At 41.4% G+C, this 15,218-nt stretch overlaps 1 protein-coding gene across 8 annotated transcripts in view; it reads right to left on the bottom strand.

The window, feature by feature from the left end:
- Positions 1-15,218, bottom strand: part of LOC139368644 (NAD kinase-like) — a 42,893-nt gene that overhangs the window by 2,898 nt on the left and 24,777 nt on the right. For 2 of the 8 annotated variants that reach the window (XR_011627007.1, XM_071107775.1), the window contains exons 1-9: positions 7,951-8,275; positions 5,874-6,003; positions 5,464-5,572; positions 4,828-4,913; positions 4,557-4,659; positions 4,296-4,405; positions 3,576-3,675; positions 2,917-3,074; positions 268-350 (exon numbers count right to left, since the gene is read on the bottom strand). Coding sequence is in view for 4 of the 8 variants with exons in the window: in XM_071107775.1 (XP_070963876.1) it covers positions 268-350; positions 2,917-3,074; positions 3,576-3,675; positions 4,296-4,405; positions 4,557-4,659; positions 4,828-4,913; positions 5,464-5,572; positions 5,874-6,003; positions 7,951-8,027 (956 nt within the window). In the remaining 4 variants the exon portion in view is untranslated. Of the gene's footprint in view, positions 1-267; positions 351-2,916; positions 3,075-3,575; positions 3,676-4,295; positions 4,406-4,556; positions 4,660-4,827; positions 4,914-5,463; positions 5,573-5,873; positions 6,004-7,950; positions 8,276-15,218 lie in introns of those variants that run through there. The other 6 variants (XR_011627005.1, XM_071107773.1, XR_011627006.1 and 3 more) reach the window with 4 other exon arrangements.

Raw genomic sequence — 15,218 nt, 5'->3', positions numbered from 1 at the left:
TAAATCAACGACATGGGCTGCGAGCATTTCAGCAACAAGGAATAATTCTCTCTGCCTACATAAAGAAAAACCTGTACTGAACATCGTGTGACATGACCTTCTTGGCTTGAGTCCATGAAACGGGTAGATATAATTACATAACTGTGTGTATTCAGGCGACTTGCGGAAGTGTGTCAGGCTATCTTCCATGTTCATCAGCATTTGATGTTCGGTGGTAATTTAATTAAGGGGAGGTTGCAGTGATTGAGGTGTCAAAAGGTTGCCCACCTGTCTCCATGGCAGATCTCTTGTCTCTTCCTCCCGTCAAACGACACCCAGGCCGTATTTCTGGCGTCACGTGACAGCATGATCTGAGCGTGACAAACGGAGCAGAAGAACGACCAGTCAAAGACAACAAAAAGTCTTCAGCAGAAAATGCTCTGTTAAAGTGTGTGTGTGTGCGTGTATTACAAGCAATTCCCATCACCTGTGACAACTGAAGGGTACGCATTGTGCTAGCTGTGTGTCAGACTGATCATTTCTTACCGGTCATTGCCTGTGTTGTCTTACGCAAATGTGTTCTGGAGAGGAGTAGTAAATGCTAATGGATTGTGGAGAGGAGCGGTAAATAGATCATGTCTATGTTGAATGTGTCTGTGTATGAATTTGCGTGAATGTACAGTACCAGTCAAAAGTTTGGACACCTACTCATTCAAGGGTTTTTATTTTTACCATTTTCTACATTGTAGAATAATAGTGAAGACATAACTATCCTCGACGATGTCATCTACAAAATAGCTTCCAACACTCTACTCAGCAAACTGGATGCAGTCTATCACAGTGCCATCCGTTTTGTTACCAAATCACCTTATACCACCCACCACTGCGACCTGTATGCTGTAGTCGGCTGGCCCTCGCTACATATTCGTCTCCAGACCCACTGGCTCCAGGTCATCTAGAAGTCTATGCTAGGTAAACTCCGCCTTATCTCAGTTCACGATAACAACACCCGTAGCACACGTTCCAGCAGGTATATCTCACGGATCATCCCCAAAGCCAACACCTCATTTGGCTGCCTTTCCTTCCAGTTCTCTGCTGCCAGTGACTGGAACGAATTGCAAAAAAAAAAATCACTGAAGTTGGAGACTTATTTCCCTCACCAACTTTAAACATCAACTATCTGAGCAGCTAACCGATCGCTGCAGCTGTACATAGTCCATCTACCTTCCTCATCCCCATACTGTTTTTATTTGATTTATTTTTCTGCTCTTTTGCACACCATCATCTGCTAATTTATCACTCCAGTGTTAATCTGCTAAATTGTAATTATTCACTCCTATGGCCTATTTATTGCCTACCTCCTCATGCCTTTTGCACACACTGTATATAGACTTTATTTTTTCTACTGTGTCATTGATTTGTTTGTGTTATTGGCTTGTTTATTGTTTACTCCATGTGTAACTCTGTTGTTGTCTGTGTCACACTGCTTTGCTTTATCTTGGCCAGGTCACAGTTGCAAATGAGAACTTGTTCTCAACTAGCCTACCTGGTTAAATAAAGGTGAAATAAAAAATAAGATAAAATATGGAATTATGTAGTAATCAAAAAAATGTTAAACAAATGAAAATATATTTTATATTTGAGATTCTTCAAAGTAGCCACCCTTGGCCTTGATGACAGCGTCGCACACTTGGCATTCTCTCAACCAGCTTCATGAGCTAGTCACCTGGAATGCATTTCAATTAATGGGTGTGGCTTGTTAAAGTTCATTTGTAGAATTTCTTTCCTTCTGATTGGCTCAAATGCATTAAGTTGTGTTGTGACAAGGTAGGGGTTGTATACAGAAGATAGTCTTTTACCAAATAGGGCTAAGTTCATATTATGGCAAGAACAGCTCAAATAAGCAAAGAAAAACAACAGTCCAATGCTTTAAGACATGAAGGTCAGTCAATCCAGAAAATGTCAAGAACTTAAAAAGTTTATTCAAGTGCGGTCGCAAAAACCATCAAGCGCTATGATGAAAACGGCTCTCATGAGGACCTCCACAGGAAAGGAAGCCCCAGAGTTACCTCTGCAGAGGATAAGTTCATTGGAGTTATCAGCCTCAGAAATTGCAGGCCAAATAAATGCTTCAGAGTTCAAATAACAGACATCTCAACATCCACTGCTCAGAAGAGACTGCATGAATCAGGCCTTCATGGTCGAATTGCTGCAAAGAAAGCACTACTAAATGACACCAATAAGAAGGAGACTTGTTTCTTGGCCCAAGTACGAGCAACAGACATTAGACCGGTGGAAATCTGTCCTTTGGTCTGATGAGTCCAAATTTGAGATTTTTGGTTCTAAACGTGGTGTCTTTGTGAGACGCAGAGTAGGTGAACGGATGATCTCTGCATGTGTGGTTACCACTGTGAAGCATTGAGGTGGTGGTGTGATGATGCTTTGCTGGTGACAGTCTGATTTATTTAAAATTCAAGGCACACTTATCCAGCACGGCTACCACAGCATTCTGTAGCAATACGCCATCCCGACTAACATTTATTTTCAACAGGACAATGACCCAACAGACCTCCAGGCTGTGTAAGGTCTATTTGACCAAGAAGGAGAGTGATGACTGCTGCATCAGATGACGTGGCCTCCAAAATCCCCCGACCTCAACCCAATTGAGATGGTTTGGGATGAGTTGGACCACAGAGTGAAGGAAAAGCAGCCAACAAATGCTCAGCATGTGGGAACTCCTTCAAGACTGTTGGAAAAGCATTCCAGGTGAAGCTGGTTGAGAGAATGCCAAGCGTGTGCAAAGCTGTCATCAAGACACTTTTGGTCACTACATGATTTCATAAGTGTTATTTAATAGTTGATGTCTTCACAATTATTTTACAATAAAGAAAACAGTAAAAAATAAACTTTTGACTGGTTCTGTATGTGTGTGTTTACCTTGAGTTCCACCCCAGCAGGCACTACGATGGGTCTGAAGGACAATGAGTGGGGGCAGATGGGGGTGATCATGATGGCCGGCACGTTGGGGTGGATCATGGAGGCTCCGGCCGCCACCGCGTACGCCGTGCTGCCCGTGGGAGTGGACACTATCACACCTGAGACAACACACAGACACTACTTTGAGCACAACCGCAAAAACACTCAAGTGACACACGCCTACAAACACCAACAAGCTGAAAGCATTTCCAAAACTCAGTAAACCATTACCGAAGACAAGGGAAATACATCAGACCCTGAGAGGATTCCAGAGAGGGAATTACTAGGCAGTAGTGAAGGACAGATGGGATAGTTTGGTCTATGCTCTACTAACAAGGCGAGCTGCAGTCCAACAGTCTGCAGCACAAATAGACCATCAGTACCACTGGTGCTTGTTTGCACTCTTGGCTTGTACACAGGCAGTAAGCAGTAGCACAAACAGTATGACGACCAGTTACAGCATCTAAACTCTAATACAACTTAAAATCAGAGCTGCATTAACAATAAAAGTGTATTATATTAGTGAAACATCTAAGTGGGAAATAAAAGTGAAGCAGCCAAAACAGATGGGGTGTAATCCTTTAAACCAGTAGCAGCAGGTTGAGGAGTTTACTACTCACCGTCTCCCTGTACCGTGGTGATGAGGTGTCCGTCTAGGAAGAGGTCCACGTTGGAAAGGTAGGACGATGGGCCTCTGTCCACCACCACCTCATTTAGCACCTGTTGGACCAAAACACCCAGAGCCACGTTAACCAGAGATACTGCACTAGCCAAGTTGTTAGTCACTTTGGGAACCCTTTTTGAACACAGCCATATGTTATGACTTGTCAAAGTCCACTCAGTAGGAAGTATGATGACACAACTCAAACATCCCACGCAGCTCACGTACATCAACTCCATGATGTGATAGGCCAAAATGGAAGCAAATAGCGTGGATTGTTAGAACCTTCAGAAAAACAGGGAAACCAATCCTTGTGAAGGATTACATCAAACAAATAAGGAAGAATTGAAACAAGACCTGAAGGATTGCTGCCACCCTACACACCCCAGAAAAGGTGGTACATTTCAAACTTCCTGGTGTTGTATCACCCCACTGGGATCTGTGGTCAGGCCTGTGGCAGTGGGAATATTACCAGAGGAAACGCCTCATGTCCGCTACATGCACCCGATGACTGCATGTTTGTTCAACACGTCGCAACAATAGGTGAACACCCAGTGACCACACAGTAAAGACAATAAGCATGAGATGTGCCAAGTCATCATGATGCTAGGAACCTATTGTGGTACGAACCATAATACTAGGATGACATAACCAGCCAGGTGTATGGTGTAGAGCTCACCTGGTACTGCATGGATTTGCGGCTGCCCTCACTGTCACCGTTCGTCATGATGATGCCCTTCTTCACCACTCTCACCCGCAGGCGACTGCGCAGGATGATGGCGGTGTTACCTGCTCAACAGAAACACACACCCCAAAAGAGAAACACACACACGTTAAACCAAAAGGAGCACAAAGAGGTTAACCTAGCTGCTAGAAATGAGAGCACGGCTCCTGTTATTGAAATTAGATAAGGCAGAGGCTAAAGGAAAACACAACGTACCCTCAATGATTTGGGTGACCTGAGACTGGTATGTGTCAAATTTGAAAGGTGTGAGGAAGCCCAGAGAACCCAGGTGGAAGGCCATAACAGGTGGAACGCTCTCCTGAAAACACAGGAGCATACGCACGCTATGGAATAAGCTAAATTGATACAAATCCATACACAACCAAGTTGCGGAATTATTTTAGTACAATTCACACAGAGTACACTCAAAAATGTATAAATTAATGTGTTTACTATACCACAAGATGTTAATATTGTAAATGTATACCTGGAAGAGTGACGATGCGTAAAGTAAGGTCCCATCTCCACCAAGACAGATGATGAAATCCACTCGATTGGAAATGTCATCGAGATCTGAACAGTGCATGCAAACACATTAGGATCATGTCCGTAAGAGAAAGCAATACTACTTAAAGTTCCATAGACAATCCTGACACTACATCACTAGCTAGAGAGTCGCGCAGATCAATCTATCATCAATAAGGATTGTATTCACTAGGCACCAAATGGAAGAAAACAAACTAAAATAGGGAGGAACTAGGGAAAGGGCATACCTAGTCAGTTGCACAGCTGAATGCATTCAACCGAAATGTGTCTTCCGCATTTAACCCAACCCCTCTGAATCAGAGGTGCGGTGGGGGGCTGCCTTAAATCAACATCCACGTCTTCGGCACCCAGGGAACAGTTGTTGGGGGTTAACAGCCTTGCAGATTTTTCCACCTTGCCAGCTCAGGGATTCGAACCATCGACCTTTTGGTTACTGGCCCACTCTTAACCGCTAGGCTACTTGTCGCCCCTAAACCTCTCCCATAAGATAATGCATACTCGTTTTCTGATGTAAAAAGTGCTACGGTGTGCACTAATCAATACAACCCAGTCCTCTGATGGCTAGTGGTCTCCTCACCTTCTCTGAAGGTACAGAACTTCTGGATGACGGCCCCAAAGCTCTCATCGCCCGCAATGGCTGTGTCCGCCAGAACCTTGCTCTCCACATAAACAATCATGTTTTTCTGCTAGAACAACGCACAAGTATAAACATATGCATTAGCAACATGCACATGTAATCACCCTTTAGAAGACGAACGGGTCGACAGGATATTCCGACTCTACAGTTTACAAGCAGCTTTCCTTTCTAATGAGGTAAAAAATAAAAAATAAAAAGTATACAAATTCTCAGTCGCTAAAACCTGTTTTCAGGGACTTCATTGCAGACTTCAATGAAACGGAAGTAATATACCACACAGGCCGCTAAGGTGCAGGAAGCTATAATATGAGACTAGATGGACTCAGCAAAAAAAGGTGCAAATGTCCTACCTCTGTGAGAAAAACACACAGCTCTTTGAAAGGCTGCAGTAGACTGGCATCCTGGATCTTCTTGACGACAAGGACACTTTTGGGAGGCTTGTTCCACGTCAGCCTCTGACTGGCTGGGTCCTGAATGTGCCTGGATGGCGAGAACGACCAGATTTAAATCAATACCTTTTCAAAATGGTAATATTTGACTGGACAATTTGATCACTCATCGTTTGATCAAAGGGATTGCAGCAATAAAGAGAAACATTGAAATGTTGTTCCTTAATATAGAGACATGCATGACTCATTGACCCAATCGGGCTTTCCAAAATTATACCATTTTGGTGGAGCACCATTTGTAAACATACAGCTAAGAGCAATAGTTGACAAGTCATTGCTCACCTTGACATCTTGAGGTACAGTATGTAAATAAATAAATAGTTTACACATTTGTAATTATATCATGGTTGCTCACTACTGTAACTTGTAAGTGTTGTGGCTGTGGAACATTTCTGGTTTGGGCACGGTGAGCTCTCAATAGCCATGTTTTGAGCTCTTGTTGGCTCAGTGTTACTTCATACGGTTTGTGTTTGCCCAGTTGGATAAGAGGCAAGGCTGCTTAACACCTATCCTATTATTGGCCAGGGCTTAGTCTAGCAACATCAGAGTTCAAAAGGGTCAAGACAGGGACCAGTACATTTACATACTCATCACAGGGACCTCACGTTCCAACCAAGGTGCAGGAATAACACCCTGATTAAGGGTACAGATTGTAAATGCTTTGGTGTCATAATTCTAGGGCTGTGAATTGCCAGGGCCCTCACGATACAATATTATCACAATACTAAGGTGCTGACACAATATATATTGCTATACGATGGTCCAAACATATTGCGCACCATATGTCTGCTGCAGAGAGACAAGAGAGCCATGAAAACGAGTTTTGATCAGTCATGGAAATAAGTGCTGAAAACAAATTGGCTCCCTATTTAAAAATAAAATGGAGAACAAGCTATGAAGGAAAAATACTGGAGTTTGAGCAGGTACAGAGAACAAGCTAAAAAATAATATTGTGATAGTCAAAATGATTCCCCCATCACTACATAATAAGGAAGTATTTTTCTTGTCAACTTCCACTGTTGTATTTGTTTCATATTTCCAAAGTCATGTACATTTTTGAAGGTTTACAGATACACTTAAATACTTTAGCAATTGTTACACGGTAGAACTTGCACTTGCCATTTATTCAAAGTAAGGCTACTTGTAATTAATCATAACACTTGCCTGTGATTGGCTTTATCAGTCATTGTAGACCTTATGAGCTGGTTAGACATTACCTTAAGTGAAAACTCAAATGGCCAATTTAAACAAAAACCCAAACTAATCCACAAGTAGCCCAATTTAGGGAAAACCATAGTTAGGCCAAAGATGTTTTTATAACTAAGCCAAGATAGACCACAGCCTGTCGTTTCCAATGGGAACAAATTAGTCAGTGTGCAGAACAAACAAGGAGGTGGACGAGCTAGCGAGATCCTATTGGCCCGTTCTAGCATGCAATGGCATATTTCTGTTAGGGACTGACTACTCTGATGTACGTGTGTGATACAACTCAATTCACCTTTGCACTCCTAAAGAACACCATTTTAATTTTTTTTGGCAAAGGGTAAAGTCTACAAAAAACTTAGTCCACTCTGCTCATAACAGATTCTAGCTTTGGGAACAGAAAACTGTATTAAGATAAAATGTTTAAGTTGATGAGAAAACGTGCAGAATGTCACCCAAAATTCATCTCCTTCCATCTTCAACCACTGGGCTTCCTCTCACTACCATATTTGGTAGTGAGTGAAAACGCCAAGCGGATGCTTCACATTTACAAAGCCAGTGAAATATCATTTTTCTGTGGTTAGGCGGTCTGCTGACCTTGTGCAAGATCAAAGTGTTCTTTTGAGATAAATGTTTCACATAGAAAATGTGTTAAAACTTACTGCCAACAATAGAAGACAATACAGGTTAAAAATTCAGTCAAACATTACTGGCACCACCATGTTCCTGTTGAGAAACGCTGTCAGCAGACCGAGAGGAACGAGAATATTCTTACCATTTCCACACTTTGTTGTTGCTGTTCTCCAGAGCTTGCTGTTGCACACACTGGTTGAATTTCATGTCTGCTTGCATGTGTTGAGGCTTCTTCTAGCAGAGATGAGTGGAAGGCACTAACTGCCAGGTTTTGCCTTGCTACCTGCTCTTCAGTCTACCGATTCCACAATCTAAAGCAAAACAATTCATTCTGCTCTGTAGTCTTCCCATGAGCTGTCTTCAATCTCTCCCCCTCATCAAAACACCAGGAAAGCCAAACTAGTCACTAATTCTTCTTGAATTGCTGTCCACACAACAACGTCTAAAAGTTAAATCTCTATTCTGCCAGTCATCCAAACCGCTCACTCATCTTAAGACTGACCTGAAAGATGACATCACCACAAGTAACGCCCACAACCACTACAGACCTGCCCCTTTAAGGGAAGACTACCCTCTCATTGGCTAGCTGTGTTATGATATAGAACAATGTTCAAGTGGATTTTCCCCAGGTAGGTCAACCTAAAAGGTTTCCAAGGGCATATACAGTAAGAGCTAAATACCTTCAACTACACATACTATGTTGAAAAAAAATAAAAAATAAATGTAAGCATTGTATTCAAATACACATTTTAGAAGAGTTAAATTGTAAACAAATATTTTGTTAAATAAAAGAAAAAAAGAGCCATCCTAAAACAAGTGCCTGTCAAAGACTGCTCTTTGTCATACCAGATATATTAAGGGTGTGGATTCTCTCTATAGTCCATCACTACACAGTCCCTAGTGTCTCTGTCGGTCTCTCTTACACACACAAAGAAAAATGCCCTTCCTATTAGGGTTGGGTAGTTTAAATGGACACACCCACCCAGACAAGGAAATGGCTTACCAGGGAAAAGTTATAAAGGTGTTATTGCTTATAGCATTGAGTCATGAACAGACTAATTCCTCCTAGACCCACCAACATCTTCTGAACTTCATGCCATTTTAAAAATGTAATTTCTCTGCCATTTTTTAAGTCATATCTCCCCCCAGTCCTGGACTTTTCCTAAATAAGTCTATTTAACACACTGACATTGTAAGAATTTCGATAAACAGAATGTGTTAGGCATTTTTAGGAGGACGTCAGTTGCCTGCCCAGCTGATAATGGCCCATCGAAACTAAACCTAAACAAATTTCCCACATTTAATAACAGATGTTTATCTATAGACAAGATTACCTTAATAATAGTCTGAGGGGTGACAATCAATTGTCAAATAGTGAATGAAGAGACCACACACACACACGTGTTCACCTCTCCAAGAGAAATCCCCTCTTCATTCCCAGTCATGGCTAAAGAACCAATTAACACTAGAATAGCCAGGCCTAAACAAGTTCAATAGCCACACCCTTGGAGCATCTTATGATTCAATTTAAATATAGGCCTACACCATCATAAAGTAAGAAACATTATTATGCTAATAAAATGTATTTCAAAATAACAGAATAGCATATTTTGAGTTTAATCAACATGTAGAATCGCTGGGAAATGAATAGAAAATGCAGGCCGATGTTCTGTGGTCAGAGGAGAAAGGATGACCACCCGCGCACGGTTGATGTTCATGTTTGTATGTCTTCCCTCTAAAGCACACTATCAACCTACACTGCTACTCAGTTATGTATTTATCAAGGAGTAGGCAGTGGTGTAAAGTACTTAAGTAAAACTACTACTTAAGTCGTTTTTTGGGGGGGTATCTGTACTTCATTTATATTTTTTACTACATTCCTAAAGAAAATATTGTACTTTTTACTCCATACATTCCCCATGACAACTCAAAGTACTAGTTACATCTTGAATGCTTAGCAAGACAAGAAACTGAAATTGATGCACTTATCAAGAGAACACGTGGTCATCCCTACTGCCTATGGTCTGGCGGACAAACTAAACACAAATGCATCTTTTGTAAATAATGGTCTGAGTGTTGGTGTGCCCCTGGCTATAAGTAAAAATAAGAAAATGATGAAGTCTGGTTCACTTAATATATGGAATTTGAAATGTATACTTTTACTTTTGATACTTAAATGTAAAACCAAATCATTTTAGACTTTTACTCAAGTAGTATTTTACTTGGTGACTCATCTTTTTAATAGAAAGTTACTCAAGTAAAATTATACTTTTACTCAAGTATGACAATTGAGTACTTTTCCCAACACTGCTGATAGGCAGGCTGTATCAGTTTTATAGGCTCTCTCTGCTACTTATAGCCAGCCCAGAGGCTTTGCACCTGAGGATGCTGATCCAATCTAATTCTATTTGTCACATGCGACAAATACAACAGGTGTAGACTATCTTGAACCACTTACTTACGAGCCTTCTCCCAACAATGCAGTTAAGAATATTTAGACAAATTTGCTACAAAATAAGTAAATAGTAACAATAAAATAACAATAATGAGACAAAATACAAAGAGTACCGGTACCTAGTCAGGTAGTTGAGGTAATATGTAGATGTAGGTAGGGGTAAAAGTGACTAGGCAATTAGGATAGATAAACAGTGCAGCAGCATGGTACGTAAAGAGTGTGAAAGTGTATATATGTAAGTGTGTCAATATGCATATGTGTGTGAACGTACGTAGTCACAATTCATCCATTATTGCTGCTTAAAGCAGACAGTATAATAACCAAGTTACATGATGGCCCGAGTCAAGGGCCAAGGAAAGCTCTGGCCAATCTAAGGGGCAGCCAAACTGCTTTGGTAAGAGTCTTTCATGAGCTGTACGTAGACTATCCCATAATGTGTGATCTTGGCCTGTATCCACAAAGCACCTGAGAGTTGAAAACCAGCCGTAAGTGCTGAGAATAGAGATATTTTAATTATACTCTTATGGGTAAAAATAAAAACTAAGCCTGAAGCCTATTCGGCAGATATTGAGGAGCCCTCATGAGCTGTCCATTAAGAGTTACCAGCAGAATTCTTGAGGCAGTAAGTGAGCGTTTCACGCACCATACAGGCAATTGATTTGGAATAATATCTGTATATTTCTGTATGATCAACCCATAAAAGGAAATATCTATGTGACCGCAAACTTTGTAACGGTAGTGTACATGCAACATAATATCCCGCACTTTTGACAATGATTTGAAGGCATATTTCACATGATATACCGTCACGTCACACTTGTGTTTCGATTTAATTAAACTACACCATGTATCACTATTCCATGTTGTCCCTTTGGAACGCAAAATCACAAAATCTACAGCCGGCGATACCTCCTCGCGATTGTTGCAAATTATGGGGAATAACCAATGTCAGAGTGTAATAACATTTTCCACAATCTCAAATTGTCTTGTTCACCAGCTGAGAAACTTTAACGAATAGATTTTTACTCTGAGTGTCTGACCAGTGTCTTAAAGGCCCAGTGTAGTCAAAAAAGTAATTGTTCTGTTTTACACTACATGACCAAAAGTAAGTGGACACTTGCTCGTCGAACATCTCATTCCAAAATCACACACATTAATATGGAGTTGCCCCCCCCTTTGCTGCTATAACAGCCTCCTCTTCTGATAAGGCTTTCCCACTAGATGTTGGAATGGAGGCAAGTCCCCACAGCAGCCACAAGCGCATTAGTGAGGTCGGGGGCGATTCGGCCTGGCTTGCAGTCGACTTTCCAGTTCATCCCAAAGGTGTTTGATGTAGTTGAGGTCAGGGCTCTGTGCAGGCTAGTCAAGATCTTCTACACCGATCTTGACAAAATATTTCTGTATGAACCTTGCATGGAACTTGGTAGTGAGTGTTGCAACCGAGGACAAACTATTTTTAGCACTGCTTCAGCACAGTGGTCCCATTCTTCGAGCCTGTGTGGCCTACCACGTTGCAGCAGAGATGTCTAGGTGTAACAACATTTCCAATTCACAATAACAGCACTTACAGTTGAACAGGGAAGCTCTAAAAGGGCAGAAATTTGACGAACTGACTTGTTGGAAAGGTATAGGATGCCACGTTGAGTCACTGAACTCTTCAGTAAGGCCATTCTACTGCCAAAATGTTTGTCTATGGGGATTGTATGGCTGGGTGCTTCATTTTAGACATCGGTCAGCAACGGGTGTGGCTGAAATAGCTGAATCCACTAATTTGAAGGGTTGTCCACATACTTCGGTATACAGTGCCTTCGGAAAAGTATTCCGACCCCTTGATTTTCCACATTTCTACGTTACAGCCTTATTCTAATATGAATTAAATTTTAAAAAATCCTCAGCAATCTACACAAAACACCCAATAATGACAAAGCAAAAACATGTTTAGAAATCTTTGCAAATGTAAAAAAAAAAAAAGAATCTGACCCTGTGCTATGAGACTCGAAATTAAGCTCAAGTGCATCCTGTATCCATTGATCATACTTGAGATGTTATTTCAACTTGATAGGAGTCCACTTGTGGTAAATTAAACTGATTGGACATAATTTGGAAAGGCACACTTGTTTATATAAGATCAGTTGACAGTGCATGTCAGAGCAAAAACCAAGCCATGAGGTCGAAGGAACTGTCCGTAGAGAGCCGAGACAGGATTGTGTCAAGGCATAGATCTAGGGAAGAGTATTCAAAACATTTCCGCAGCATTGAAGGTCCCCAAGAACACAGTGGCTTCCATCATTCTTAAATGGAATACGTTTAGAACCACCAAGACTCTTTCTAGAGCTGGCCGCCCGGCCAAAATGAGCAATAGGGGGAGAAAGTCCTTGGTCAGGGGGAGGTGACAAAGAACCCGATGGTCACACCGACACAGCTCCTCTGTGGAGATGGGAGAACCTTCCAGAATGACAGCCATCTCTGTAGCACTCCACCAATCAGGCCTTTATGGTAGTGGCTAGACGGAAGCCACTCCTCAGTAAAAAGGCACATGACAGCCAGCTTACAGTTTGCCAAAAGGCATCTAAAGACTGACCATGAGAAACAAGATTCTCTGGTCTGATGAAACCAAGATTTAACTCTTTGGCCTGAATGCCACACGTCACATCTGGAGGGAACCTAGCACCACCCTTACGGTGAAGCATGGTGGTGGCAGAATCATGCGGTGGGGATGTTTTTCAGCGGCAGGGACTGGTAGACTAGTCAGGATCAAGGCAAAGATGAATGGAACAAAGTACAGAGAGATCCTTGTTGAAAACCTACTACAGAGCTCTCAGGACCTCAGACTGGGGCGAAGGTTCACCTTCCAACAAGACAACAACCCTAAGCACACAGCCAAGACAACGCAGGAGTGGCTTCGGGACAAGTTTCTGAATATCATTTTGTGACCCAGCCAGGGGAGGGACTTGAACCCGATCGAACATCTTAGAGACCTGAAAATAGCAACGCTCCCCATCCAACCTGATAGAGCTTGAGAGGATCTGCAGTGAAGAACGGGAGAAACTCCCCAAATACAGGAGTGCCAAGCTTGTGGTGTTATAACCAGGAAGAGTCGAGGGTGTAATCACTGCCAAAGGTGCTTCAACAAATGACTGAGTAAGGGGTCTGAATACCTATGTAAACGTAATTTCAGTTTACTATTTTGTATTACATTTGTAATTTTTTTTAAAACACTGTTGCTTTGTCATTATGGGGTATTGTGTGTCGCTTGAGGGAAAAACAAGAAAAAGTCAAGGGGTCTGAATACTTTACGAAGGCACTGTGTGTGTGTGTGTGTATGTGTATGTGTATGTGTGTATATATATATATATATATATATAAAAGTTGAAGTCAGAAGTTTACATACACCTTAGCCAAACACATTTAAACTCCGTTTCGCAATTCCTCACATTTAATCCTAGTAAAAATGTCATGTCTCAAGTCAGTTAGGATCACAACTTTATTTTAAGAACGTGAAATGTTAGAATAATAGTAGAGAAAATTATTTATTTCAGCTTTTAATTCTTTCATTACATTCCCAGTGGGTCAGAAGTTTACATACACTCAATTAGTATTTGGTAGCAACGCCTTTAAATTGTTTAACTTGGGTCAAATGTTTTGGGTAGCCTTCCACAAGCTTCCCACAATAAGTTGGGTGAATTTTGGCCCATTCCTCCTGACAGAGCTCAAACACGCTTTTTCAGTTCTGCCCACAAATTTTCTATAGGATTGAGGTCAGGGCTTTGTGATGGCCACTCCAATACCTTGACTTTGTTGTCCTGAATACATTTTGCCATAACTTTGGAAGTATGCTTGGGGTCATTGTCCATTTGGAAGACCCATTTGCGACCAAGCTTTAACTTCCCCCTATTTCCTCCAAACAGAACGACGGTCTTTATGGCCAAACAATTCTATTTTTGCTTCATCAGACGATTGTGCAAAATGTACGATCTTTGTCCCCATGTGCAGTTTCAAACCGTAGACTGGCTTTATGGCGTTTTTTGAGCAGTGGCTTCTTCCTTGCTGAGCAGCCTTTCAGGTTGTCAATATATGACTTGTTTTACTGTGGATAGATACTTTTGTACCCGTTTCCTCCCGCATTATCCCAAGGTCCTTTGCTGTTGTTCTGGGATTGATTTGCACTTTTCGCACCAGGAGACAGAACGCCTCTACTTCCTGAGTGGTATGACGGCTGCGTGGTCCCATGGTGTTTTACTTGCGTACTATTGTTTGTACAGATTAACGTGGTACCTTCAGGTGTTTGGAAATTTCTCCCAAGGATGAACCAGACTTGTGGAGGTCTACAAAAAAAAATTCTGATGTCTTGGCTGATTTTTGAATTTCCAATGATGTCAAGCAAAGAGGCACTGGGTTTGAAGGTAGGCCTTGAAATACATACACAGGTACACATCCACAGATACACCTCCAATTGACTCAAATGATGTAAATTAGCCAATCAGAAGCTTCTAAATCCATAACATAATTTGCTGGAATTTTCCAAGCTGTTTAAAGGCTCAGTCAACTTAGTGTATGTGAACTTCTGACCCACTGGAATTGTGAAATAATCTGTCTGTAAACAATTGTTGGAAAAATTACTTGTGTCGTGCACAAAGTAGATGTCCTAACCGACTGGCCAAAACTACAGTTATTTAACAAGAATTTTGTGGAGTGGTTGAAAAATGAGTTTTAATGACTCCAACCTAAGTGTATGTAAACATCCGACTTCAACTGTACAAACACACCAAAAATAAACAGTTTAAAAGATTTTACAGAGTTAAAGTTCTTAACAGGAAATTAGTCAATTTAAATAAATTCATTAGGCCCTGATCTATGGATTTGGAACAAACACAAGTAACGTTTGGTCACAGATAACTAAATATAAAAAAAGGGTATCAGGTAGAGGTCGACCGATTAATCGGAATGGCTGACTA

This window comes from Oncorhynchus clarkii, chromosome 16, assembly GCF_045791955.1.
Source record: "Oncorhynchus clarkii lewisi isolate Uvic-CL-2024 chromosome 16, UVic_Ocla_1.0, whole genome shotgun sequence".
Lineage (NCBI taxonomy): Eukaryota > Metazoa > Chordata > Actinopteri > Salmoniformes > Salmonidae > Oncorhynchus > Oncorhynchus clarkii.
The sequence above is the reverse complement of the archived record's forward strand: the minus strand, read 5'-3'. Positions and strand labels throughout refer to the sequence as shown.